The sequence below is a fragment of the Anser cygnoides genome, chromosome Z (assembly GCF_040182565.1).
Source record: "Anser cygnoides isolate HZ-2024a breed goose chromosome Z, Taihu_goose_T2T_genome, whole genome shotgun sequence".
Taxonomy (NCBI): Eukaryota; Metazoa; Chordata; class Aves; order Anseriformes; family Anatidae; genus Anser; species Anser cygnoides.
Genome location: NC_089912.1, coordinates 1,780,224 through 1,807,390, shown reverse-complemented (window position 1 = coordinate 1,807,390; position 27,167 = coordinate 1,780,224). Strand labels below are relative to the sequence as shown.

Sequence of the window (27,167 nt, the reverse complement as noted above, 5' to 3'; positions counted from 1 at the left end):
ACTTAATTCTTGTATATGATTTTCAGCTATAACTATATTTTTCATTTGGTGAAAATGAAGTAAATGGTTTCCTCTAGACTTTGTGGAGATAAATTCACTTCAAAACCTGAATACAAACCATGTTGTCTGAATCTCTTTATTTAGTGGGCTATGCTTCTGATCCCATGAGATAAAATAGGGTGATTTAGGAAAGGATTATATCTCTAACCCTAAACCTCTCTCTCCTCTAGGTTGAAGTGCATTTACAAAACAAACATTTCAAAAGACAGGGAAAGCAGGAAGAATAAATAAGCCAGACTCAAAAGTAAACTTTGCTGAAGTTAATGGAATTAAAGTAGTGAAAAAGAAAGAGCTTTAAGTGAAAGGAGACATTTTTAATATAGAGAATAAAGCTCCAAATTGCTTATGGTAGATAACTGTCCTATTAATAACTATGTTGGAGGGAAAGAGACAGGTCTTACAAACAAGAATCACAGGAGCATTTTATCAAGAATATGAGCAAATTTTGAGACTTCAAAGAGATGCTGTCTGGAAAAGACAGAGACTCCAGAAGGCTCTTCCATAAATACCCCTTGCTGTGCAAGTGAGTATGATAAATTCTTTGCAAAGCAAAATGACTGAGACAAAGCCTGGCTAACTTGTGATGGAAACACAGAAAGGACACCACCCCATCTCTGCCTGAGAGCCACAGTATATACCGGGTAAGCTGTAAGAAGATGTTGTTGTTGTTGATCTTGTCACTTGACCGCAACAAGACATATGCACCGCTCTTTCCGCGTGCTACTACCTGCGGCTACAAAATCATCAGTGACAGTGAGGTTGGTGAGGAATCACCCTTACCATTCCTTGGCTTTAGTAGCAAACCCATAGCTCCCTGTTACTTTAATAGGGGAAGAACGCTTCCATGAGGAACCGTTGCGGATTATTTCAACCAACAGCTGTCCTCCAGAGTAGAGCATCGCCGTCTGTAGTCACACGTGTCATCCCCCAGTGCAAGCCTCGGCCATGTGCCAGGCTGTGATACCTGTGGAGACCTCCTTTTGGAGACCAGCAGAGTAGACCCAGACATGCCAGTAGGAAATGCATTTCCCGTTTACTGGCAGGATTCATTAGTACCTCTCAGAGAGGGCACGCAGACAGTGGCTGTTGAATACCATCCTATTGCCTGGCTGCTACCCAAAAACATGTCACTGGGGATTAATGGCCTCACCAATTACCTCCTAGGCTCTAACCTCTGCTTTCTGGGAAGGTCACTAAGAAGAAGACAGCAGGACTACACTAATCCAGCTCTGGAGGTTTTTGATCTCCTCCAGGTCTTCTGAACCCCTGTCTTCAGGCTTCAGAACCTGGTGATGGATACGTGGGTAAGTAATTGTTTTACCTTTTTCTCAGGGAAATGGAAAGAGGTCAGACAACCATGATGATACTGTTACATTCAGGCTGACTTTGGAAGTGAGATCGTGAGGTAAAGCTGCATGATCTAGAGAACCTGGAAAGGCACACTGGGTGATCTGAAACTGGCCTCCTCCATTATGTCTGTAACGAACTGAAAGGGTCAGGTTGTTTCAACCGCTCTTCCCTCTTGAAGGGTGCCATCTGTGGAGTACCATAACCATTTGGTCTCGTCACTTCTGGGAAGACTCTTGAAGAGATTAAAACCTTTCAGGGTGAGCTTAATGATTTATAAGATCCCACCCTTCCGTGAAACCATCTCATAACTCTTCAGGTCCTAGACTTTTAGTTATTTTAAATAGTGACTGACTGCATGCCAGACAGACAGGTACCAGCACGTCTTCTACCCTTAGCATCATCAACAATAAATAAAAACACCTGGATATTACTCATACCATCCTGAAAGGGAACAGGTGGACCAGGCTTTCTCACAGAGCTTGCACAACTTAACATGGACATCACATCTCAGGGTTACATTACAGAATCAGAACTGATTTTTTAAACTGGAATTCATTTTTATCTTTTTTTTACCTGGCAAAGCACATTCAGTGACTGCATTTAAAAAAAATAATCAGTTGCTTACAAATGCTAAAATTTCATCTCTGAAATCTACTTGCTAACATGGGTCTTTATGTGTGCATTCTATCACAGAGAACAGTGCATGCAGAACAGGACTGAAAATAATTGCTGATGCCCAAGTGGAAATCAGGATGAGGATTTCTAAAATACAGAGAAAACCACATCATTATTAAATGGTTAGTGTTTTACAGAAAGAAATGATATTTGTGGTCATGATTATTAAAGAAAGAAGCAATAAAATGTTATTGCCTACTGAGCATTCAATATTTAAAACAGCAGAAAGTAGGCACAATAGAAATCATATAAACATGTGGACAAAAACACTGACGATTCACTGTTTATGAAGACTCCATGCCTGTGAGCATGAATATTACAACAATCTGTTCTTCCTCAAACATACAGTGAGAGTTGATAAAAATCATTTTGAACCTTCTGTGACTTTTTGGCACTACGACCTATATAAAGAATTAGGATTTTTTTTTAATATAATGAACTACTGCAGTGCTATAACATAAATATAAAATCAGAAAAAAAAAAGTCAAGAATAGTAATAATAATTCTAGGGAAAAAATGGTGCTAGATGTTTCTGTGAAGTAGAGAAGAACTTCAATGGCAATTCTTATATAGTTCAAAGGAAAATTTTCTGGCCAATACTATTTATTTTCTCTTTCTGCTGCTAAGTTGCACGGTATTGCTCAGTGCAGCTCCTTCCTGATCTTCCCTTCACTGCACATTTCAGTACAGTGAAGGTAACACTCCAAATAAAATAGGAACATGAACACAATAGAGCCCATTAGGGGAGTGACATGCCATTTCACTGAAGGGCCGTCTAGTGGGAGGAAACACTTAAATTTGCATTGCATGGTACCTTTTCGGCTAACAGTATGCAGTTTTAGATATTCATTTCATACATAGTCTAAGCAAACATACTACTTTAAAAGGATGGAAGCTTGTTTGTTCATGGGGATACATTCAGAGGCAAAAAGTCATGCCAAATAATGGTGTAACTTTCTTGACATTATTTTGGTAGGAGGCTTAAATAATTAAGAATCCCAGACTATGGCTTTGAGCCACATTGCATGAGCATTGAGCATGAGCATTGAGCATGAGCTCATTGCATGAGCACATGAGCATTGAGATGATGGGAATCCACCAGATGCATTTGCTTTAAGTTCAACTTTGAAAATCCTGGAATTTTTCCCTCGGCTGCCTCTTGTTTTCGCCTTTATCCTATTCCACTATATTTAAACAAGAGAGTTTCTTACTTCATGCAAGACAGAACTATACTGGAGGTTGGCAGTGGTCTCGTTAGCATTCCTCTTGTATCCAGTCACACCAATGCCACTTAGCAGAGGATAAAGCAGGAATCTTGCTGTATTGTCCATCAGCTGATTGCAATAGCTAAGTTAGACAGAATACAGTCCTGAAGTTCTACTAACAAACAAACTTTGAGCATGACTCTACAGCTGGATTTTAAATTCCAGAGATTCTACCAGCATTTACCCTCTATCTATGCTGAATGCAATTGCAATTAACAGTGTGTGTTCATTAATGCAATTCTTCAAGGTCTGGTCTACTTGTGATGTGAAGGATAACAAATCAAAAGTAAAAGCCCAAAGCTCAAATAAGTGAAAGCTCAAAGCTCAGATAAGTAAAAGCTCAAAGCTCACATAATCTTTAAAGGGTAAGGAAAGAGTTTGGTAGATCTGTTGAAAGAAAGAGTTACTTTCAGTAAGAATAGCCCCACTATTCAGAGCCTGAAAAGAAGGTGTTTGGAAACATGTCATACCTGCTACTGTAAAAATTCTTAACTCAGGTTAGGAGGAGAGAAACAGAGAAATCAGAAAGTGAACGGTGAAGGATTGTGATTAGTGAAACATCTGAACTTTTGAGATACTCATCTAAATTAGACTCACATTTTTGTTGTCCGCTCATTGCCAACATGAGTGCATCATCAAAATAATATGGTGCTCTGTTTTGAAAGTTTAAAGTAACATCAAAGTTTATCTTTCAATACATGTCTATGCCACTCTCACTCACTGATATAAAAGATTATGGAGTTCTGCTGAAGTTACAGTCATTTAAAATTTCATTTGCAGTTCTGAAATACATTGGTTTGAATGTAGCAGATGTAAAGCTTAACATGATGTTTTACTGTATATAGAACATCATTTTCATTTTCTCCTTGAAAAGATTATGATAACAATAAACATGTTCTCAGGCAGAGGAAAAAGGCTAGCTTTACAAGATCACCTCCACTCTGAGTTAGGACACTGTCTCAGCACCAAAGTATGCATTTAGATTTACTTCACTGCCTCTGGAAGCTTCCCAGTCCTGTGTTGACAGCATGTGATGATCTTGTAATTCTTACATAAGTCATTCACCTAAACAAACAGAGATAATGATTTTACACTTAATTATTGTCCAGACCTGGCAAGCCCAAGAGACAGCAGCTGTAATTGCTTCTACTGCCAGAAGACCTGCATCTCCAATGCAGGACTACAGAAGGTAACCTCAAAGATGTCACCATCAACATATTAACTGTCACCACAAGAACTAGCTGAAGCACTGCAAAGAAACAGGAATCAAATATTGATCTAAAAGAATTCAGCATTCCAGCCCCAGTTTTCTGTTTTAGGGCTAATATGAACTATTCTCTAAAAGTGTCGGTCTTACTCCATTCTTCTCAGGAGGAAGAATATCGTCTTCCTGTATCCTCCTCCTATGCCACTACCTTAGTTTAGACACGTAACTGCACGTTGCTAAAGACTGGTTAGAGGAGTATTACTCTCTCCTTTGTTTACTAAGCTAAAATTTCCAGCTCCTCTTTAAACAGACTGTTTGCTCTGACCTCTTCTTCCTATGCTTACAGTTATTACCAACATGTTTAGATCAAGCACATAAAAAAACACTTCGAATTTCAAAATGGTCATGTCATGGACTTCTGATGTTTTTTGTTTTATGGAAATCAAAAGGGGTTTCTTCTGAAGTTTCCATACCCAAATATGCATACATAGTTTTAACATTAAATTGCCTGGGCCTGGTCAAGCAGACTGCTGAGCAGAGGACTAAAGGCATGCCTTCACCATTGGTACTTGCTGCCCAAACAGTGCACTATTGGAATAATCAATCAAATGTTTAAGACAGCTTTGGATTCCAGCAATTTAACTGAACTTGTTATGAAATAAGGCAAAAGAAACTGTTTTGCTAGGGACACTATTTGTGAAGAGTAACTTGCTCCAAGACTCGAAAATATCAGGCCAGATTCTCAGCACCTGCATTTTGCTATCTCTATCCTGAGGTCAACCAAACCCTGATAATTTACACCAGCTGAAGATCAAGCCCTAAAATCTGAAATACTTGATGGCTGTTGACTGCTCAATGATTAGACAAAATTTCTTTCCTAAAAGAAATTTCTTTCCTAAAGAACTTGATCTGGACAACAAGAACATTAGGCCTAGTGCTCATGTAAGCCAGAAAGTGTAGGTTGCCTGAAATCTTTCATTCAAAACATGAATCTGAAGCAATCAAGATGAAAATAGTAATATATGTGATCTGGGCAACATTATTCACAGGATTTGAATGTTCAAAGCAAATTGTCTTGGAAGCAGTTTGGGATTCAATCCCAAAGTAGTGACCAAGATGATGACTGAAAGAACTACAAACACTCAAAACCAAAAAGCACAGTATCATCATCATGTCACGAGTCCTGCTATTTCAGCTCCAAAAAAATCCTGCCTAGAGCATATAAGATTAAATAATGTTCCAAAGATAATGCGTATACATACACATGCACATTTCAAACGGTAGCTGCAGTTATTCAAGAAGTCTATCAAATATTAATAAATTGTAGAAAGACTTTCAAAAACATTTTTTACATAATTCTCCTGGATAAAAGTTCAAACTGTGCTTTTGGAAAATTACACATTGTAGAGAAACAGTTTGGCATTTGAAGCAAAACAATATAAAAAGAATTAAAGAGTGTACAGTGGGCAAGGAGTGATATGTGAACTGGGAATTGGGAAAAAATCCAGGGAAAAGCCTGAAAAGGGTCCACTGCTGGTTTTCTCAGTATCTGCTCATTTCATTGAAATGGAAAAAAAGAGTCCCTCCTTGTTTATTAGAAACTGCTGGAAGTTTGGAAAAGATCTAAAGCTCAGCCATCTAATGAAGACGGGGTGGGTCCATGAATATGCAGAATCACAATGTAGGGTAATTTGTAACAATGTTATTTTAATGTCTTACCACTACCATAGTCTGTTCTACATTCATTTTAAATAAGCTCCAGCATACATAATGTCTCAGAAGGAAAAAAAAGCACATATTTATTCTGGACCACAGTAAATTATACTTTGACTTAAAACTTAGAGGTGTTCACTTTCTGAAGGCTTGCATGTTCTGATATCGTACTACAGAGTAGAATAGCAGGAAGAAAAAAGAGTTGCTCAAAGGCAAATATTTACACAAATGTCCATTTTTTTTCAGTAAAACAAACATCCGTATTTAAAGCAAAAACTTTGACTGTGTACTGTATGTATACAGCAGTTACTTTACAATAAAAGACCTTGCAGAAAAACCTATCAGCTTGTCCTCAGTCACCTCAGGTGAGTTTACTTTTGAGAAATAAATAATGAAACTTCATCAGCTGAAATGATAATTAATGGGGATGCCCTAGAAGGAAAAAAGAAAATAAACTATTGTTAAAATTAAATACAAAATCCAGATGATTAATGTAATGTTGGAATGGTAACTGAAAAAAATAAATGGCCTGAAGCACACAATTTTGCCAGTCTTCAGGCAATATTAACTTGCCCACTGAGTACTCATGACATACAAAGTACAGTGGATCACAAATGATACTATTTATATTAAATCCTACAAACAAAGCAGGAAAAAATAGTTGAGATGTCTTATATAGAGAAGATGAAAAATAGGTGTTTAATGGAATTTATGTGCTTTTCTGGAGAAATAAATAAACAATGTACTTCAACCAGTCACCATGTCACGTGCATTTCTCCGCACCACTTGTTTTCTCATCATCTCCTAACCTGCCTACTGTGGTATTTGAAAACCTAAAAGTGGCAAGATCCACAGATATACAAATGCTAGGAGCAGGAGGGCTAGGAAACCTGCAGGGAGTAGCAAGCCTGAAAACAAACTAACAAATTGTTGAAGTTTAACATTTCAGAGCAGATTTTGGGCATTAAGCAAATCAATGCATAAGACAAGATTCTAGGAATGAGCAAAAGGAGCACCCAACAGCATTTAGCACTTGAAAGGCTGAAGGAAGAGTTGGCATTCAAAGCATGATGACCCCTCTTGGAATTGGACCCTTTGCAACAGGAGTTTATGATCAGGAGAGAAAACAGAAAATTGTAAAGTCAGTCTCCAGCCTCTCTTCCCTCCCAGATCCCTGATCCTTTCCTGGCATTTCCACAAATGCCAGAGATCCATGTAGGATGTCACCAGCTTCAAACAGCTTCAAAGCTTTGCTGCCACCAGCTGCCCACAGACGGATATGAGTGCCATGCCATCATCTCCTGCTTCCCCAATTCTGCCACTGCCATCTAACTGACTGTGTTACTGCATGATCTCTGAGATGGCGCAGCCTCTTTAGAATATGCTATAGTCCTCCTTTTCAGCAGAGGAGACAAATTAGAACTTTAAAAAAAAAAAAATCACCACCAACTCATCACTTATTTGAGGACAACTCGCAAAAGAAGCAACCACCAGCCAGAGTGCAAGAATTCAACAGCAGCTCTCATCTTCAACTTTCAGCAAACAGTTTCTGTATTATTTATTGTCTAGAAAACAAAGTTTAAATGCTTTTCAGCCTCAGTTGCAAACTTGGTACCCATTTGCAGTCCAACAACAGCAGGGAATAAAGCTGCCATCGTATAATGCCTTTTTTCTCCTGTGTGCCTGCTTTCCATAGATTTCATTATTTCTCCCGGATCTGCACACATTGTCATATCTGGGGCACAGCAATACTAAGTAAACAGGGAGAAGGGTTGTGAAATTTTTATCATCGTCGCAACGACTGGCTGAGAGGATATACTGTTCACACTTTTTCCAAAGAAAAAAAGGCAGAGAGCAGGTATCACTCCTCCAGAAAAAAATCTCTACAGTACTCCAGCCTGACAGCTTGAAATTAAGCAGACAGGCACTTCAGATATCTAGACTTTGTGGCACAACAGTTAGCAGCAGATACATCACAGTAAGCACCTGCACTGGATTAAAACAGCTTTTTGTACCAGGCCACATTTGTATGGGATTATACTTAGGAAAACCCAGACTATGCTGGGGTTGTTTGCTGTTAAACACATGGAAGGACTGCTCGTGCACTCTGCTGCAGAGCCTTCAGCAGTGGAGAACTGCAGAAAAAAAGGAGGTGGAGATCAAGCAGACACTGAGATTTCCCAGAATGCTTTCCAGGCATTTGGAGAACGGAGTTTCAGCAGCTTCCAGTGCAACAGGACGGATCCTTCTTCCCAATAACTCCTAATGGCCTTTCCCTCCACGAGCCTCTCGGTCTGCACCCACATGGATGTTGGGCACCCACACCGCTGTTAGTGGCGCAGCTGTTTCACCGCAGGTCTCTTCAGAGCCTGTGGGTAAACGCCATCCAGCCCCCGATAATTTGTTATTGTTCGTTTTGTTGATTTGTTCTATAACCTCTTTTACCAACACGCTTGATTTGAAGCAGATCCTCTGCCACAATCCTTATGGGAAACCTCTGCAGGCTCCTCCACAAAGAATACAGATGCAAGAAATTAGGAGTAGGGCTTAAATTCAAGGCCCCCACACAGACTGGTTTTTAAAGTACCATGCGAAGAGCTGTCTGGAATTTTTAAATTATTTGTGACTGAGTTATTGAAACATTTTAGAATGTAAAACCAGTCCAAACAATACTGGAAAAGCAAATGATAATTTACACTGTTCTCAAAAAAAATCTTTTACACTGCTCCTAAAAGAGAAAGGGTATTAAAATAACCAAGCCAGGAGAAAGAGGTAAAAGAGCAGACATTTCAGAAGATTAATAGTGAGCTATCATAAAATTTGATACTAGAGTTGATGTTATTTAATGTATTTATTAATCCACATCAAAAAGAAAGAAGGTTGAACCACCAAATTTATAGGTGACAGAATTACTAAAGGAGGTGATGTCAAATTTCTGAGGAATATAACCAGGTTAAATGTATGCCTAACACTGGTGGTTTAACTTTACGTAATGACATCATATAACCTGATGAGATAATTTCAGCTGAAGAACTGAATTCAAGTTAAAAATAAAAATAAAAAAGCTGATCCAGAAACAAATGCAGACCGGAGCTATTGAAATCATAAAAAATCTGCAAAGAAAAGTAAGACAATGAGCAACAGAAAGCACTAGGACATTTTAATTTACACAGAAGATGAATGAACATAATCAAGATATTCAAAATAATGAACGGTTTAGAGAAAGCTAATAGGGGCTCCTAATTACTCTCATAAGGCACTAGTGAGAAATGTTCCACCAACTGGAAAGGCAGCAGAGGTAAAACCGGTAAAAGTGAATTCTTCTATTCATACCATGCAATACTCAGTGCTGGAGATCACTGCCAGAACATTGTTAATATGAAGAGATTAATAAAACTAATGGAGGAATTAGGCATATAGAAATTTTCCTGTGAAAAGGGTTATCAGAATAGTGCATAGAACAACCACCCGTCATTTCAGACAGAAACACAACACAGTTAAAATCTCTCACAGAACTCAAACAAGAAGACTTCGAGACAGAATAAAGTCACTATGAAAACTAAGGATATAGAACATAAGCTGAAATCTTTGCTGTTTATTAGTTGAGATACTGCATCTTTGTTAAAAGCTGTCAAAGTAGTAGTAGAAAAACAAGAAATCAATGGACAGAATCACGGAAGTGCTCATATTGTACACTAGAGAAAATACTGAGAAATAAAGTCCACTCATTTCTAAAAGGGTTTGCACAGATGTGAACAATGACAATAAAAACTCTCCTGCTTTTTCAACTTCCCCAAACAGTGAAAACAGAACTTCCAAAGCCTTTTTGAACAAAGAGGTCACATAAATGCTTTCCAGCTACAGAGCTGATTTCTTCTAAAAGGAATAAATAAATAAACAAACAAACAAACAAATAAATACACTTTTGGCTAATCGTCCCCATCCCAGAAAAATAAACACTTAATTTTATCATGTTTTTTCTAGTTACGAAGATTGAATTTAAGAGAATGAATGGCATGCTTATGGTTGTAACATTATTCACTTACACCAATAGTTATGTCCTAACAGCTATTTTATGTTTCCTTCTCTTGAAGTCTGCCAACACATGCTTTGAAATAGATTAATTTTTATTACATTGTTGTACAACAGCATGTACGAGAACAAATATTTAAGATCACCAGCTTTCTCAGGGAGGTGGGGAAATCAGAATCTCTTCAACATGATCTCAAGCTGTAAATCACCTGAGAACCTTTGCTCTGCCTATAAAAACACAACAGCAATTTTCTTAGAGTTTGCTTACTTGTAATTTCCATGACAGAACAGCTTAGAAATCAGGTCCTGCCAGTCAGTGCCCCAAAATTTGGTGGGAAATTCTTCCTTGTGCTGAGGAATGGAGCTTCCCTTTCACCGCAACTCTCAGCTTTGGAGAAGCTGGCACTCCTCAGCTCACAGGTCCCACGTAGCCTCGGACCAGAAATTTAATTCCCTTTTTATTGAATTTACTGCTTTTGATTCCTGTTTGGTGGAAAACATTAATGTTGTGCTTTGGGGGAGAAGAAGGGAAGGGATTCACTAACAAGGCTTATTCGAAAACAGTGTGTGGCAGTGCAAAGCATTTCTCTGCAGCACCTGGGAAATGCCCCGTGGTGTTATACTAATGCAAAGGGAATTTAAGGAAGTCCCCATATCGACTGGAGGTGGCACAGCCTGTTTCGGCACACTTCCAGGGCTTTGTTTGAGATTGCTCCCCACTGCAGGGAGATGGATCAAGCTCTTTATTATTAACGGTATTAATATTAATAAGTGACAGTATCAGTAATATTAATAATTAATATTAATAATACCAACCAGCATTATTAAGACTTTTTTTTTTTGTTGTTTGCCCTAGGAAGGGGCATGGGGACCCACCAGTGCAGGGCCTGGTGGGACCCCGTGTCCCTAGAGGAGAGCCCACTCTGAAGCAGGGCCAGAAAACCCATCAGCTGCACCACAGAGGGTGGATGAAGAACGTAAAAAAGCACTAAATACTACATTAACAATTACCTCAGAGCATGTGAGGTAACAAAGCAAGCCTCGTTAAACCGGTTTAAATTGGGCACTCTCTCTCAGAAAAGTAGTATAAAGAGGCAGCCACCTTCCCCAAGGCTGGTTATTACCATTATTTTCTACCTTTCACACATGGGTGCTACCGACCTTCCTCAGCTCTTGACACGTTGTGTTCTTGGCTGCATTTGCAAATGCCCAAATGCCCCGCTGAGCACGAGGGCACCATTTTGTAGAGCACTGTGTCACTGCATCCAGTCCTGGCTTCAAAAGGGCAGAGATCTGCTCGACAGCAAGAGGCTGTTACTTAATACCGTCTTCCACATGGTCATTCGATTTCCAAATTCTTTGTATTCCATCTATGTGGCATCAGTGCTGTTTGCCAAATCCAGTCACAGTGTCGTGTTTCCCCCTCCCCATCTTCTCTAATATTATTGAGAAAAACAGAAGTATTGCAACTGGAAATGATTTACATCATTAAGGGAAAGATCCAAATTATTCATCTGAAATACTATTAGGAAGCCATTAGATTTTTACGAGGAAAAAACTCTTTACTGTGAGGGTGACAGAGCACTGGAACAGAGAGGCTGTGGAGTCTCCTTCTCCGGAGATACTCCAGACCTGCCTGGGTGCCATCCTGCGCAAGGTGCTCCAGGTGCTCCTGCTGGGCAGGGGCTGGACCAGACGATCTCTGGAGGTCCCTTCCAGCCTCCACCACTCTGCGACACTGTGAAACAGAATGTTTCAGTCCCATCCACACTTCCATTTTTCCGTACTGTTATTAGAAACGCTACTTTCAATAAACATTTAAAAAAAGCTCAGCCACCGTTTAAATGGTATAAAGAGAGATCTAAATCTGTAAAACAACAGTGATAACTAAATGCTGCAAATTATATATAGTTTATACTGGAGGTAATTTAGCATATCTAAGTACCCTTCCAATTTCCTCCTTGAGTGCAGGAAGAATTGTACATTGAGAAGGGGAGGGAGAAGGAAGAAAATAAAGACTGTGGAAGTCAAAAGCCTTTCACAGTACCAACAGAATGTAACCTGGCTAATATAACTGACTTTATAATCCCATGCCAGGTCGCTGCGAACCATGATTGCCCTTACACGCTTTGGCTAGGATACAACTCTGAAGAAAAGACATTGATAGTGGCCCATAAGACAGGTATGATGACTGGATGGTATCAACATCTCGAAAGCCAAGGAATAACTCTGCATATCGAGGTAGCAGAGGTGTGTTGGAGCGCTAACCTCTCTCTATAAATGATGGACAAACCAAAGCAGGATATTAGTAGAGCATAACAGCAACAGTATTTCTGCTGTTTAGTTTCATCTTTGAGGAAATACATGCTTTCTGACTCCAGGGAAGCCATCACAGACCTTGTCCTTATAAACAATCTTATTAAAAAAAAAAAGATTTAAAAAAAAAAAAAAAAAGAATATTGAAATAAGAACCTGGAGCTTTACTTTTCTCTGATCCTACTGATTTCAGGCTCTTTCGTTTTACCTTTTAGTACCTTTGCAAAAGATAATACTGCATTTTCTGAATGTTCTTCATAAATATTTTCTGAATATATCTTCTAAATGATCAGATTGTGAAAACTAACCCCTCCAATCCTCTTTAGGTTCCTGGGAAACTAACAGGGGGTACAGAAAACAACCTGGATGTCCAAATCCTGGTACTGACTTTGGGGACTATTTTGATCAAAAATAATCATCACATGCTTTCGAATGAAAGTACACATTGTTATCATAATCTGATAGTGGTGACTGGGAGAGCAAACATGCATGGTAAATCTCATGATCTCTAAATCATATGGGGCTTTTAAATTTTTTTAAAAAAAAAAATGTTACGGTGGGCAGCACACAACAGCGTAGGTGATGCTCACTGATGTCAGTGGTCCCAAGGGTTCATCATGAAGTTCTCTGAGCTTCTTTGTGCAAATGTGAGAATAAATCTAAGTTTGGACACTTTTTCTTTAAGTCTGTTCTACTATTTACAGAGAACAAAAATAGTCATGATCAATCCCCTCTTCAGTTTTAAAAATGGTAAATATAATGCACTTCTCTCCACTCTTTCAGGACTCTCTTAGTTTGCCGTGAATTTTGGAAAACAAATGTCATTAGAACAGGAAGATCTTATAATTTTCTTACCAGTCTAAGCATCACTTCCAAGTATTCCCCTAAATCAGTCATTAAAAATGCATCATGTTTCCATTTTAACTGTTATTTTTTTCTGTTCTACATAGCTGAAAACATTTTTAAAGGATGTCCAATATCAGATAGATTTTAAACATTTTGTTCTATTTCCCTCCTCATGCACTACAGATACATTGTCTCCCTGGCATTCTCTTCTTCACTGTTCAAGTTCTGGAATTTCTTATTCCCATTATGCCTTTTAGCTGATGAATTTGTTCCCTTTTTGCTCTCCTTACCTCTTTCCATAAAAAAGTCCTAATAGATTTTCTAATCTAGTTTTGTCAATTTTTTTTTATTATTTTTTTTTTTTTCAGTAAAAGTTTGTTTTAACCTCGGATCTTCAAGAAGTCTCATGAAATTACACAGACTAGATGTTTCTGTTGCTTTTTCACCCAAACAATTTGTGAACAAAGATCACTTAGGTTTTTTGAACTTCAATCTGCTTTGTGAATTTGTGGGGCAAAAATAATCCCTTATGCACTGAATTGTATTCAGTTGGCCACAAATTCTAAGCTGCTGTGTGCTTATTATCTTAGACACATGATTTACCCAAATCATAGCTATACTTTTAAAATGCTCTTTGAATACAGAGCTCTACAGACAATTTGCTCTCAAATTCTTCAGTCATTGTGCTCACATATATAGGCGAAACACATTGGAGTATACAGCCTTTTTCTTTATTTTCTGCCTTCCCTGTATGTTTTCTCTTGATGCAGTCGTCCCATATTTTCTTAAAAGTGTTACTCCATGGTCCTGCTCCTTATCAAATAGTAATTTTCTAGAACTATTAATATACTGACAAATGACAGCATTCACAGGCTTAATCCCCCTGGGGTTTGGCACTATGCTTAGCCAATGCATAGGATGTAGGTAGGAGAAGAAATATTTAAAGAAAGAAAAAGAGAAAGACCTTTCTTTCTCCTCTCCATTTCAGGACACATGTACAGACTTCTGAATGCTAACAATCTGAAACCATACTCTTAATGTCTCACTATTAAAATCAGAATAGAGAAAAAAAAGCTCTGTAAAGCATTCCTATGCATTTGAGATACTTCCAGTAACACCTGTTAATGATCTGGAAGCGCAATATCAAAACTTTTTCCTTTCACAACAAAGTCTAGGGAAAATAAATATTCCAATGTCTCAATTAGGGATTTGAATGGCTGGCATCAAAACATGTATTACAGGCAAAAATCTGAGGCTGTAGGGGGGTTGGTGTGGGTTGGGAGGGAAAAAAAAAAAAGCACTGTCTTAAGAATAGAATATAAACAGTGTACAGGTAGGAAAATTAATTTAAAAAGCCAATGCAGTTGATTAAAAAACAACTAACCAACAACAAGAACAAACCAACCAAACAACAACAACAAAACCACAATCAAAAACCAAAGCCAAACTTCTAGGGTTCAATAATTACTTTCTACCTTTTAGAAGTGTTCTGTTTTGGTTATCTGGAAAAATATTTGACTATGTTCTACATATCATATCTTTTAAAATGTGGCACCTTTCCTTGCATTATAATGCTTTTGTAACATTACACCATTTGTTGTAAGAAATGGTATTTCTTCGAACTGGACAGGTTATGCCTATCTGAAACAACATCTGAGCTCCTTTTCAAAATAGCGATTTGGAGATAGCAATTTGGAAAATCCAAAATATTCAGTAACTTCCATCAGGCTCCCAGGAATGGATTGCACTGTTCTTTACCTAGATCAACAGATGCTGTCTCATACAGCTTGATTACTAGCAAAGAGGTTTGTCACTGACATTTTGGTGAGGGCTTCAGCAATAAGAAATGCTGCCCTTGAATCCGCTGGCTCGGAACCCACCCTGCACGACCAAGATTTGCGAGCAACGTGAGTGCTCTAACATTTGCAGATAGGTCGTTATTTTGTGGGAATTTTGTCTGAGGCTTTTGGGGACTACGGTCCACGAATAAACAGTCCCTGAAGTCTGACTAGCATCAGATGAAAACACAGCCCTAGTCCAGCCAGTTCTGTTTTCCTTTCAAAAACAACCAGTCTTAAGGACAAGGAGCTTCCAGCGGTCTCTTCTTGGAGGTAAGCTCCCAGCTCCTGCAATAGGATGCCTCCAAGACAGTGGCATTTCATACCTTAAAGTGACCTCATTTGCTTGGTGTCTTGTGTTTCTTCCCTCAAGCACCAGTAATTACATTCCTGGTCAGATTATTTTGAAAAGCACCTGTAGTCTTGTTTGAATACAGCTGTTGGTAAGTCACTGCAGCTCCTCTCCATGGTCTGCAGGTATTGGTTTAGAAAGCAAACCAACAAAAGGACAGTATGCAGCTGCCATCTGAACACTTTCAGTCCATTTTCAAATAAACAGACAACATTCCACTGGGGAAAAAGAAAACTTCAGCACTTGCAGGAAATGCAATTTCCATGTTTATGCACCAAGACTTCAAAATTCAGCATAAAACTTAAAAAAACCTCATGGTGCTAGGGAACACATTTTCTTCTGAATCAATATATCCTGGAGAAGATGGGTGAGAAAGATTACGCAGGATAACAAATGTTTTTAAAATTTATGTAGCAACAAACTGGCTCTTGGGCTATAATCTTATGTAATGTAATTTTTGATAATGCAGCTTTAAGCTTTCCCTGAACAGACTACAAAATCTTACTTTTTAATAGACTGTCCAGAAACCACAACTATTGCTATGCAAACCATTCCTCTATCAAAATGCATGGGAGTACATTATACTTCAGAAAACAGCTGAGTAAACTGTTTCTTGATCTTCACTATATGCTACATATTGATCTAAAATATTCATTCAGCATTTGTTTTTTGAGAGTGGAAAGGAGAGCAGACCAGGCACTTCACAGAATAGGCAAGAAGATGTTTTGGTGCACCCACACATACACACATATTTCAAATTCTCCGAAAAGTTAAATCCAATCAGAAATCAGCCTCTTACTCAGCAGCAAAGAAGGTATTCCAAAAGATTCCTACCTATTCTATCCCTACTGATACTTAAAATTTCAACCAAAGAGTAATTAAAGACCAATAGACCTGTTCCATACTTAAATTTAAATTATAGCTTATACAATATATTGAGGAGGTATCAAAACATGGCTGTGTATGCTGAAGGTAGGAGGAACTGCAATATTTTTTAGCGTAAAATACCAAAAAAGCACATCTACTGAGCAATTGATCTTAAATAACTATTTCTGATTGCAAGAAAGCTTCAGATTAGCAACAGTGTTTTGACTTTTTCACACTGTTAAAGAAAAACAGAAAGCAATACTTTTTCGACAGAATGCTTTTTTCTCAGGCCTCTGTGTTACTTAGATGCCGTTAGGTATCTGTTACATTACATAAATGACTGGTGTCCATTTTGCTTTTCTAAACTTGTTGGCCTTCAGAACAAAAACAGTCTGCTAACATAAAACCTATTTTTCCCATCCCAGACTTTGTTACTTTAGCACTCAAGCAGACTAACAAAAGATAAAAAGGGAAAGGAAATAGGAGAAAAGGGAAGAGGAAAGAAACAATACTTAAATATTTATTACCCATTTTTCTTATATGCTTTTTGAAATGTATGAAAATAATCCACATACATTCTTCAGCTCAATTACTTACAAATAACCTATCTGTAGAATCAAGTAAGTCTGTCAGTTGTGCAAGTTTATTTTTCCATGTGCTATCTCGAGATAAGCAAGTCTGTAATATTAGATTTCCACTGACATAATTGTGCATGAATTCTGATCTGATTTAGTATTACATGGTGCAAAAGGTGACGCATTTTCTTTACCATAGCCCATTAGAAAAGGAAAGGAACTGCCAGCTTGTGAAATCTGAGGAGTTTGATTGAAAGACTGTGGGACTTTGAGGTCAACTGGGTGGAAAAGTAACTTGCTCAACTACCCCAGGCATTAAGCACTGTGACAAGCAAACCAAATACCCAGTGTAGTTACTCAGTTAGACAATCAATAAAAAACACTGCATTATCAGACTGCTACAGCTGTATTTTAACCTATCGTATTACCTCATCTGTTCCCAAACATACATTTGCTGATCACGCAGATAACACAGATACCACCCCAGTCCTTAAGCCACACTTAATACTAAGCAAGAGTGGTAATGCAACTGTTTATTGCTTTTCCATATGCCATAAATTCTAATTTTCTGGTCTATCTAGATGGTGCACCAAAGGCTACATCCAAAGCGCTACTGAGGTGGTGAAGCTGGCTTCCAAAACCGACACCTGTGAGATTTGAGGTTAGCTCTGCGTGTGCCCGCATCGATGCTCAGCCAGCCTCTGCTCCCCCTGGGCTCCTCCTTGCCGCATGCCTGCCCACCTGGTGCCAATCCATTCCCTAGGTTGTCTCTATGTTTGTTTTTGTTTTTGTTTTTTTGTCTCTGCATCCCCGTCTCCTTCTGCCTATTCCACCTCCTGCAGGCTCCTCCACTCAGAGCTGCTCCCACCAGGTTCACGGGTGGTGTCCGTGCCCCCAGCGTAGGACTCAGCAGAAAAGCCAGTAAACCCAAAGGAAATGCAGTCCAGACCTGGCAGGAGCCCACACCGAGCAGGAGCAGCCATGGTAGGTCCCGGCCCCACCTGAAGGATGCGGGCTCATTCCTTCTGTGGGAATGCACAAGGGAATTCACAAATGGAGCAAATCTGCAGATTTCTGCTTAGGGCTGGCAAACTGCTGCCTCTTCCCCACCTCAGACCTCCCACCAAGCCTCATAAACTATCCAAACAGGGATACGGTTTTGCAGAAATTAGGAAAGCCTCATCCTTCACATTACAGTCACCTGTCTGCCTGGCTATTTTCAAGTCTCTGCTAGCCATGGTACAGGAAGGTAGATAGTAACAGAAATATGTATTTTCTCCACACTGAAAAGCAATATATTCTTCCCTTCACTTGTATGTTGAAATCTACAGAGCTGTTTTACTGGAAAGTTCCTGTGTTTAAATAATTGGCCTGTAAGCTTCATCATTCTGGAATGTGAGCATTTGAAAATGTGGTGCATTTCATATACCAGTTCCCAAAAGACACCAAAACCAAGAAGCTACAAAAACAAATCAGCAAAGATGAAACTGCCATCCCAGCAGAAACTAGGAATGGATGCAGTATGGAGGAATAGGCAGAAGCCTCTTTCTGCCGCGGAGAAGCTGTCTTCTCTGCAGAAGTATTCAAATATAATTTGAACTCTCCAAAAGGCAAGTATACTGCAGTGGAGCAGAAGGTACCTGGTAGCAAAAAGCCCGTAGCAAAGTCTCTAGACATCTGAAGTCTCTGTCAGTTAGGAGCTGTATGTTCACAAACATCTGCTGGGATGGATGGAAAAAGTTACCCCTTTCTGAATTGAAGCATATCTGAATTTTTCTGAAATTGATGATCACAGCAGTTCATTTAGATTCCCCGCTAAACTGCCACACCTTTGCATCTTTTACAGTAGCAATCAGTAAATGCATAAGATTGATATCTACAAAACTACAAAGAAGTAGAACAAAGCCAATTATATGTACTATTTGTCCACACGCTTTATTTACACCCAATTTAGCTGTTTATGAGCTGCAAATGAAACCTGAGTGGCAGCAGACAGTGCCCTCTGCCACAGTGCACTCTGTCTTTGTGGATGCTGCTGCACGTTGCCGATGCTTATTCCACACCACGTTCATCTGGGAGCAGCTTTTGCACTTAAATTCTTTGGGGCAAGGGTGCCTGCTTCATTTTGTCAGGATTACATTTTCTGGATGGCCTATCCAGCATGTTCTTCACTGATCCACACATCAGCATTAACTAAACAATACAAAATCTACTGACACATTGATATTTCAAGCTGCACACAAAATATATACATAGTTTGCAAGAAACCGCAATTTATTTTCCCTTTTTCCTGTGTCTGTCTGCATAAAGCACAGCAATACCTGATCAACTGTCCTGTGAAACGCTTGTAGTTCACATTGCACTTTTTCTTACAAGCATTTCAGTGAAGCAAAAAGCACCTACCTAGCTTTAAAGAAAGACTTTCAGTTGTGCTTTGCTGCTGGCCTCAGCAGCAAACCTCAGCTGAAAACCAGACCGTGACTTGCTGCGGAGAGCCACATTACCAGGCATCGTCCTCACCCACATCATCTCCTGCCACTCCTTCCTTCACGTTCATGTGCGCCGTGCCCGCCACACATCTCACCAACAGGGACTGGGTCCATGCAGCACTCACTCAACCTCACGCTAGTGCACCTGAAACCACCTCACTCTTCTACCCGGCTTCCAAAGTTGTGCCTTACCCACTGCCACCTCCGCTTTCTGTGCAACTTGAATGAAGACCTGTTCTGTATCATGGGTTCTACATTTTGCTGTAGGACAAGCCCAAAAAACATCTCTAAAACAGGTGTTTTGGGCTGCTCTTCAGAAGGATAAAATGGGAAGTTTCAAATAAACGTAAAGAAATATTTGGGTGGCTGACAAACACTCACGTTAGGGGATAGAGGGGCTTGCTTACTGTTGTAGGCAGTACGTGACGGTGGCTTAAACAGAACCCGGATCTCATGAGTCTGTGTGCAACTACATTAAAGAAAATCTAGAAAATCTGTTAGAGAACGAGAAATGGTCCATTCTCCCTGCTTCTGAAGCCACATAACAAACGAATGCCTTCGGAGCTGAGGAGCCAAGTGACCTGCATGCATGTGAAGGTTTCAGTGAGAACTCAGCAGTAAAAGCTTTTGCTCGTTTCCTTGAACACTTATCATTCCTCTCCCCTGAGTCACTGAGAAGACCATACATATGCTTTTACTACACCTCATTTTATACAGCCACTTTTTGAGGAGCTTGGTAAAAAACAGACCTTTGCTTAGTCTCAAACAATGTCATTCAGCTTGGTTACGTTGAGAAGCAATACTAAGGGTAGAGGGAAAATGTAGGGCAAAATTATGTCACATTCTGAAACAGCTAACATAATTAAGACATATTCTTCATTTAATTTAATAATTTATTGAATTATACTTGGATTACTTAATAAATGAAGAACATTACCCACACTACATTAGTCACAGGTGAAAAAAATCATATACATGGAGGAGTGTAATTTGTTCAACAGTTTATAGACCCACAGTCCTCCAGAGACGATCTCACACACCTTTAAGGTGCCAGACTTTAAAGACAAATGTCACTAAAGATCTTACAAATATTAGTGAGGTACTGATCTCACTAATATTTGTTTTATTACACTGATTTTGACTGCACTGGGGTAAAGAAGCCTGATCCTGCAAGATCAAAATCTCTCAGTTATCTGTTCTCAAAGGTGCCTGCTTTGATCACAGAGCCCCTTTGGTGTCCTAGTCCTGGGAGGGATGAAATTATGAAATTGAAGGTTAAGGAAGTGACTGTGCAAAATGCCCACATGATGCAAGGTCCATCCAGGCAGAATTAGCTCCACGACTGAGACTGGGATGATCCAAAGATCATAAAACAGCATAGGCTGATGTTTCATTTCCTGGGCTGAAGCAGTCTGCCCCTTCACCCCTCCTAGTAGGTACAATTATGACGTAAACCTCACGACCCTTACGACTGCCCCTCTGTGAATAACTAAACTGAGGCGAAACCAACTGCTTGACTTTTCCTGCAGCTACTTATTATTCCAGAGTACTCTATTGTAGGCTTGTTTCATAAGTAGTGACAATCTAGCTAAGTTTTTAGGGGACAACAGTTTCATGTGCAGCTACAGCTTAAATGGAAGCTGTTTAAATTTTATTATTTACAGCTGATATTTAAATGTTAGTGAAGGTAGCTTTCTAATGGTGGAATCAAGCTACAGCTGAACTTGTGTGCCTATTTGCAACATTTTGGAATGTTCTCTTTTTCTCCACTGACTGCCTTATTTCTTTCTTGTTTTCCCACCATTTATTTTATAGGAATCAACTGCCACTACAATAGATTACAAGCGTCTCTTCTATAGAATATAAAAGTATACACTGTATTGAGTTTATCTTTTCTCCTCCTCATGATATACTCTTGGAAAAAAAGGCTGGACAGGCTATTGAGACAGGTTACAAACTTGGCTTGGCCTGAAAACAAAGTTGGTACCTCTTGGCAAAGATGATTAAAAGCTTTAAAATGTTTTGATTCAACTATCCTTCATTATAAGAGCTTTTAGTTATCTTGAAACATACTAACATTGAATGAGAACTGCATAGATTTTTTTGAAAGTACAAAGCCTCGAGAGAGAATCGTCAAAGAGTACAAATGATTGGAATCTTTTGTATTATTAAAATATTGATACTGTTAATAAAAAAAATAGAATAGTGCTCATACCATGTGTCTTCTTCCTCTTCAGTCTGTGATAGTGGTGTTACTCACTGGCCCAATTCTGTGGCATGCTGAGTGCTTCCCACAAAATGGCTGAACTGAATGGCTGAGCTGAAATTCTCTGCAAATACCTGAAATCTATGTGGAACTTGTTCAAAGAGTAAAGCTATGTGAAAAGTGTACCTGGACTTTTCAAATGACAAACTAAAATCTTTATTACATGCGTAGATTATGCATATTGACCACTACATTATCGTTACATAACTGTGTAGAAACCCTTTTGATAGCTTGTTGATAACTTGACTTCATGTAATTTAACTGACCCTTATTTGCTAAGATAGTGTGTAAGCCAGTGTTTGGAAGGGAGCCAAAAAATGAAGAGAGAGAGAAATCAGATTAAACTGTAAATCTTTGGTTGGCATAGATTTAGTAATCAGTATAGAACATATGGGATGCAGAATCCAGTGCTATTTCTTTGAAAAACTAGTATTAAACTAAGGACAAATGTCTGAGCCAAACTCGTCTCAGTTCTTAAATAGGTAACATGGCAAAGAAACAAAATTAGAAAAAAAAAGGATTGAACTGTTAAACATTACTTTGCAATTGATATAGCAAGAAGTGTACTTGCCATTTTTTTATTAGTCATATTGCAACTGAAGATGAAAGTTTATATTCTCCAGTTCAAAGAAAAAATAAAAAATATCCCGTGACCTTAAACTGACACTCCTGTCTACTTCAATTGCAGCAGAGGGTAAAATAAAATAAAAAAATAATAATCCAGAATATTAGAGGCAAATATGTCGTGTAAATCTACCTTGTCAAACTCCTCTCAGTAACGCACACATCACTATTGATAAAATGCCCTACTTTAACTAATTACATGCACTTGAGTCCTTATCATCCTCAGCTTATTACCTCTGTGGCCCTGCGACGTGGGGGTGTTGGGCCACAACCCTCCATCACGCATCCCACAACCTACATCAGCGCGCGCCCACACGGACCTCATCAAGTAGCCCAGGAGTTGCCCTTTCCCTGCAAGTAAGTGACTAATATCTAGGCTGGCTCTAAAGAAAGACACTTTTCATAATCGCCCAACAATCTGCTAAGTGAAAACATATGGATAGGCTTAGGTAGAGCCTGCCAGGGGTCTTTGCTGAATGGAAAACAGGTGCTCCAGTTCTGTGCCGTGTAATACCCCATTTACCGTTAAGTCCAAAGGTTACAGGACTAATAGCTGCCTTGTGGTAATCACGGAGAGCAAAGACACCAGCCATGGTCAAACATCTGGGACATATTTTACATACTTGCAACATATGCTTCAGTTTCAATTAAAGCGAGGCTTTGGCACATTTATTAATCTTTTTACTTTTATCACATAAGAAGACCCATTTACCTGACTTTTCTATTTTACCACATGAGAAAACAGAGAAATAATAAAAGCCAGAGGTCACTACCAGCTGGTGTTAAAAATGTGTCTGTTTTCTCACAAAACTTCATTTTGCACACAGCTTTAGGAAAACATATATGTGAATTAGAATAATATGAAACTGCACTCCTTCCATTTTGACAAAAGGACGTAACAGGACCTGCAGTAATAAATAGAGTATGTCCGAGTGCACCACAAAGGAAAAAACACCCTACTGCACTTCCAACAACAAAAAGTTCAGTCCTAGAGAAGCACTTATGTTTTACAGTTTAGCCCAGTGCCTAATAATGCCTGCTTTGAGGGCTATTGAATATACATGGTAGTCCACATATTTTTAAGAAGTGTAATTTTCTTTTCAGTTCAAACAGCATATTCAATTATGAGAACTCAAAATGTTTGCAGTAATGGAAGCAGCTTTGAAATTATACAGATAATCCTAGACACATTCTATACAGAAAGACAGGTCTTAAATATTCAATAGAGGGGCTCACTTAATGCACGTGGCAACGTTAGTACTTACTTTTATTCGATATTGGTAACTATGTCTAGAAAAATATATGAACTCTATTGTCAATTTGAGAAAACTAAATATTAGATCACAACATCGAAACCTAGAGCGATATTTCTAACTAGGTTCATCTGCCTGGCTTCTGTTAGCAGCCACGGAACTGGGTGAGGGGTGCCGGGGAGAGTGGGCTTGCCCCCCACCTTCATCTTCCCTTTTTAAGGAGTTTAGCAATCTCCAAAAACAACTATGTTGTAACTACAGTGTCTGACTTAAACTACAAGCAGCCAAGCATTGTTCTTTGTGAACTAATCACAGTTATTTAAAATGTCCAGGAGCACACGTACTACTGGGATGATACTTTTGCACCAGCTCTAATAATAAAGCAGGAACAAACGGGAGAAAATGGCCTCAAATGGATGGCAGATCAGTGTTTATCAGAAGAGAAATGATGATTCAAAGCCAGCATGTTGAGTTAAAATACAAGCTCTTCACAGCTACATGGCTGACCTTTGCAATAAATCATATATTTTATTGCCAGAAGTGCATGCTCATATCATTTAGTGTTAAAAACCATCACCTATGTGTTTTGTAAAAGAAGGTTTTGTTACTACAGTGTTTGCCAATTCTGAAATGATGGAGCTAACGATTTAAGTGATGTATAGAAGAATTTCACATAATATCTTTCTGTCAATTGTAAAATGTTTGAGCTGGCAACAAAATGAGGAAAATACTCCTTTTTTATCATCTCTCAGATCTTAGGTGTTAGCTAACAGAAAAATAATCATTCAGGGGATTAACTAATCACAGTGAATTTTCTGACATTTCAAATGCTGCTGCCAGCATATGAATTCTTACAGTGGTATATAACTGTACATCTCAACTGGAAACAAAGGTCAAGGGCATAAATTAAGATACACTGTTTTTCTCCTCTCAAAAAAAAAAAGAAAAAGGAAGAAAGAAAAAAAAAATCACTGCTCTACTACAACAGAAGTGTGTGAACATCTGTGAAGGTCAAAATCATCTGTATTTTAATACACAGTTCTTGTAAAATTATCTTTCTTTTTTTTGGTTTTTCTTTTTCCTTTTCTTTCACTAATACCATCTCACTGGTATCAAAATACCAGAAACAACAGGACTGTCTGCACTGTACTTGTCTCACCAGAAAGGTGTCCTGCCAGCGCTAGCCATTGCTTCAGCGATGCAAGGTCATTCTAATTTCTTTTCTCCAGTTTTTCCCTCTCCCTGGGGGACAACCAATCCAAACAGTCCCATAGCTTGGCTCAATAAGATGTGGAAACGAGCTGTTATTTACTGTGGTTGCAATCCTCAACCCAACCAGCAGCCTCCAAAGTGAACCAGTTTCCTCCAATAGCTGAATCATCTGCAATAGTTTCCTGCCTTGCTGGGCCACTACGCCAACTTCAAATCAAATGGATGCCTATGAGAATTGTGATTATTTAAATGTCATACAGAGTGCAAAACATTTCAGCCACTCTTCTACCAAGTAATTCTTTGAAAATTATAGATGTCAATATCCCATCTTAAACCAGTATGGAGTTGCTATTTTTACACCATTTTCCCCCTAAAGTGCAGCCCTATTTGTAATACTCAAGACAGGACAAATTTTTGTCCTTCAAAAACAGTTGTCACTGCAGTTATCTTCACAAGAGCTATCAAGTTCCAGACAAGCTGAATTATTTTTGTTCCTGGCAGAAAAAATATTTGACCCAGCTCCGGACCAAGAAAGAAAAAAAAAAAAAAAAAAAAGCAGGATTTATAGTCCTCTATCCTTTCCTGCAACACACAGTAGCATTGTTAGGATGATAAACAGCTCTGTCCAATTTTCTGGACTAAAACACTTCAACTCCTTTTTTAACTGTCTGTAAAAACAGTGTCATGTCTAAATTCTCCCATCCCCAGGTACCCAAGTGCTAGGAAAGATAATTACCTTGTCATCTCTGTCATCCTCTTCTTCCTCGTCCTCTAGCATGTCCTCCACTACCTGCAGACAGAAACAGTAGTAGTTGTCATGATTTAAAAAGGAAGAGTTTTGTTCTGTCAATTCTAAACCTTTTGTAGATGAAAACTTTATTAACATTTGAAATAAATGCACAGAAGGAAAATGTACAACCAGGAAAAAACTCTTGATCTAGAGATTCAAATTTTGGAAAGTGTTACAGCTGTAATTGACCTACATTAGGGAATTATATACTGAAAACCCTTCCTGTACAAAATGCTTGCTTGACAATTTAAGTATTTAAAAGGTAGTTCGAAATTCAATGTGTGATAGTTTTAACTAAAGGAATCCTTTGTCAGCTCCACTGGTGGCTATACTGAACACATACACTCTTGCTTTAAATTTAGTGTTACCTAGAGATACATGCAACATTTTAAATAAAATTTATAGCATACATCAAGATATTTTTGAAGAATAAAAAGCTGGGAATAAATTCATATTAGCTTGTCTCTTACGATCTACAACAGTGACACATACCATATGCTCTATTAGCATTAGCACTATGTTTCTAATAGTGATTTTATACAATCTGTGCATCTAACTTTCCTCACATTCATTGTTAACTGTAGCTGCCACATGTATTTTTCCATTTAAATAATCTTTTCAGTCTAACACTATGAAATATATACGCTCATTCAATTAATTTTACAAATATTAATAATTTATTAATCACAGCATGAGCATGAAATGAACCACTATTAAATCCAGTTTACAGAGCAATGAAATGACTTTCTGAAGATGGGCTGTGGCTGAATCAGTCTCAAAACCCAACCCATCCTATGATTCTACGATATAAAGTCACAATCCCTCTCTCATAACACTGTGATTAACTCTTCAGCCTACCTGATGGGAGAAAATTCTCTGTTGACAGAATTGAAATAAACTGGTACCCACTTATATGAGGGAAGATGTGGCAACTTACATTGTTATTTATAAGTAAATATTTATTGTAATATAGGAACAGCCATAACGAAGCTCAGCAAAGATCCACCTAGCCCAGTGTCATATAGATGCCTAACAAAAACCATGTATTATGCATTACAAAACACAGAGAAAAAAAGGTCAAGAGAAGGAAAAAAACACATTAGCATGAAACATTAGTACTTTGGCCTATGTTACAGATTTGCCACTGTATGAAATGATAGTTTACTTTGTTATATAGCCCAAGTCACAAATGGCTTAAGTGTACTTGTCATTTAGGACAACACATTCAAGTTACAGCCTCAGCATTAGTCCCCAAACACATCTGCTTGAAATCCGTGTCTAAGAACTGAAGGACTTTAACGTGATTCAAGGGCGAAATTCAGGAATGGGTTAGCTCAACCATCAAGAAGATCCCAGTTAATAATGCTCCAAGGGCCTAGGCAAAATGTAAACAACGCATAACACTGATATAACATGCACCCACAGCAAACTACTCTG

General features: G+C 38.6%; 1 protein-coding gene across 13 annotated transcripts in view; it reads right to left on the bottom strand.

The window, feature by feature from the left end:
• The window catches only part of MCTP1 (multiple C2 and transmembrane domain containing 1), a 272,517-nt gene that overhangs the window by 13,509 nt on the left and 231,841 nt on the right, over positions 1 to 27,167 (bottom strand). For 8 of the 13 annotated variants that reach the window (XM_066988625.1, XM_066988619.1, XM_066988626.1 and 5 more), the window contains 2 exons: positions 25,677 to 25,730; positions 18,737 to 18,817 (listed from right to left, as the gene is read on the bottom strand). In XM_066988625.1, coding sequence (XP_066844726.1) covers positions 18,737 to 18,817; positions 25,677 to 25,730 — 135 coding nt within the window. Of the gene's footprint in view, positions 1 to 6,201; positions 6,703 to 11,176; positions 12,041 to 18,736; positions 18,818 to 25,676; positions 25,731 to 27,167 lie in introns of those variants that run through there. The other 5 variants (XM_066988621.1, XM_066988623.1, XM_066988618.1 and 2 more) reach the window with 4 other exon arrangements.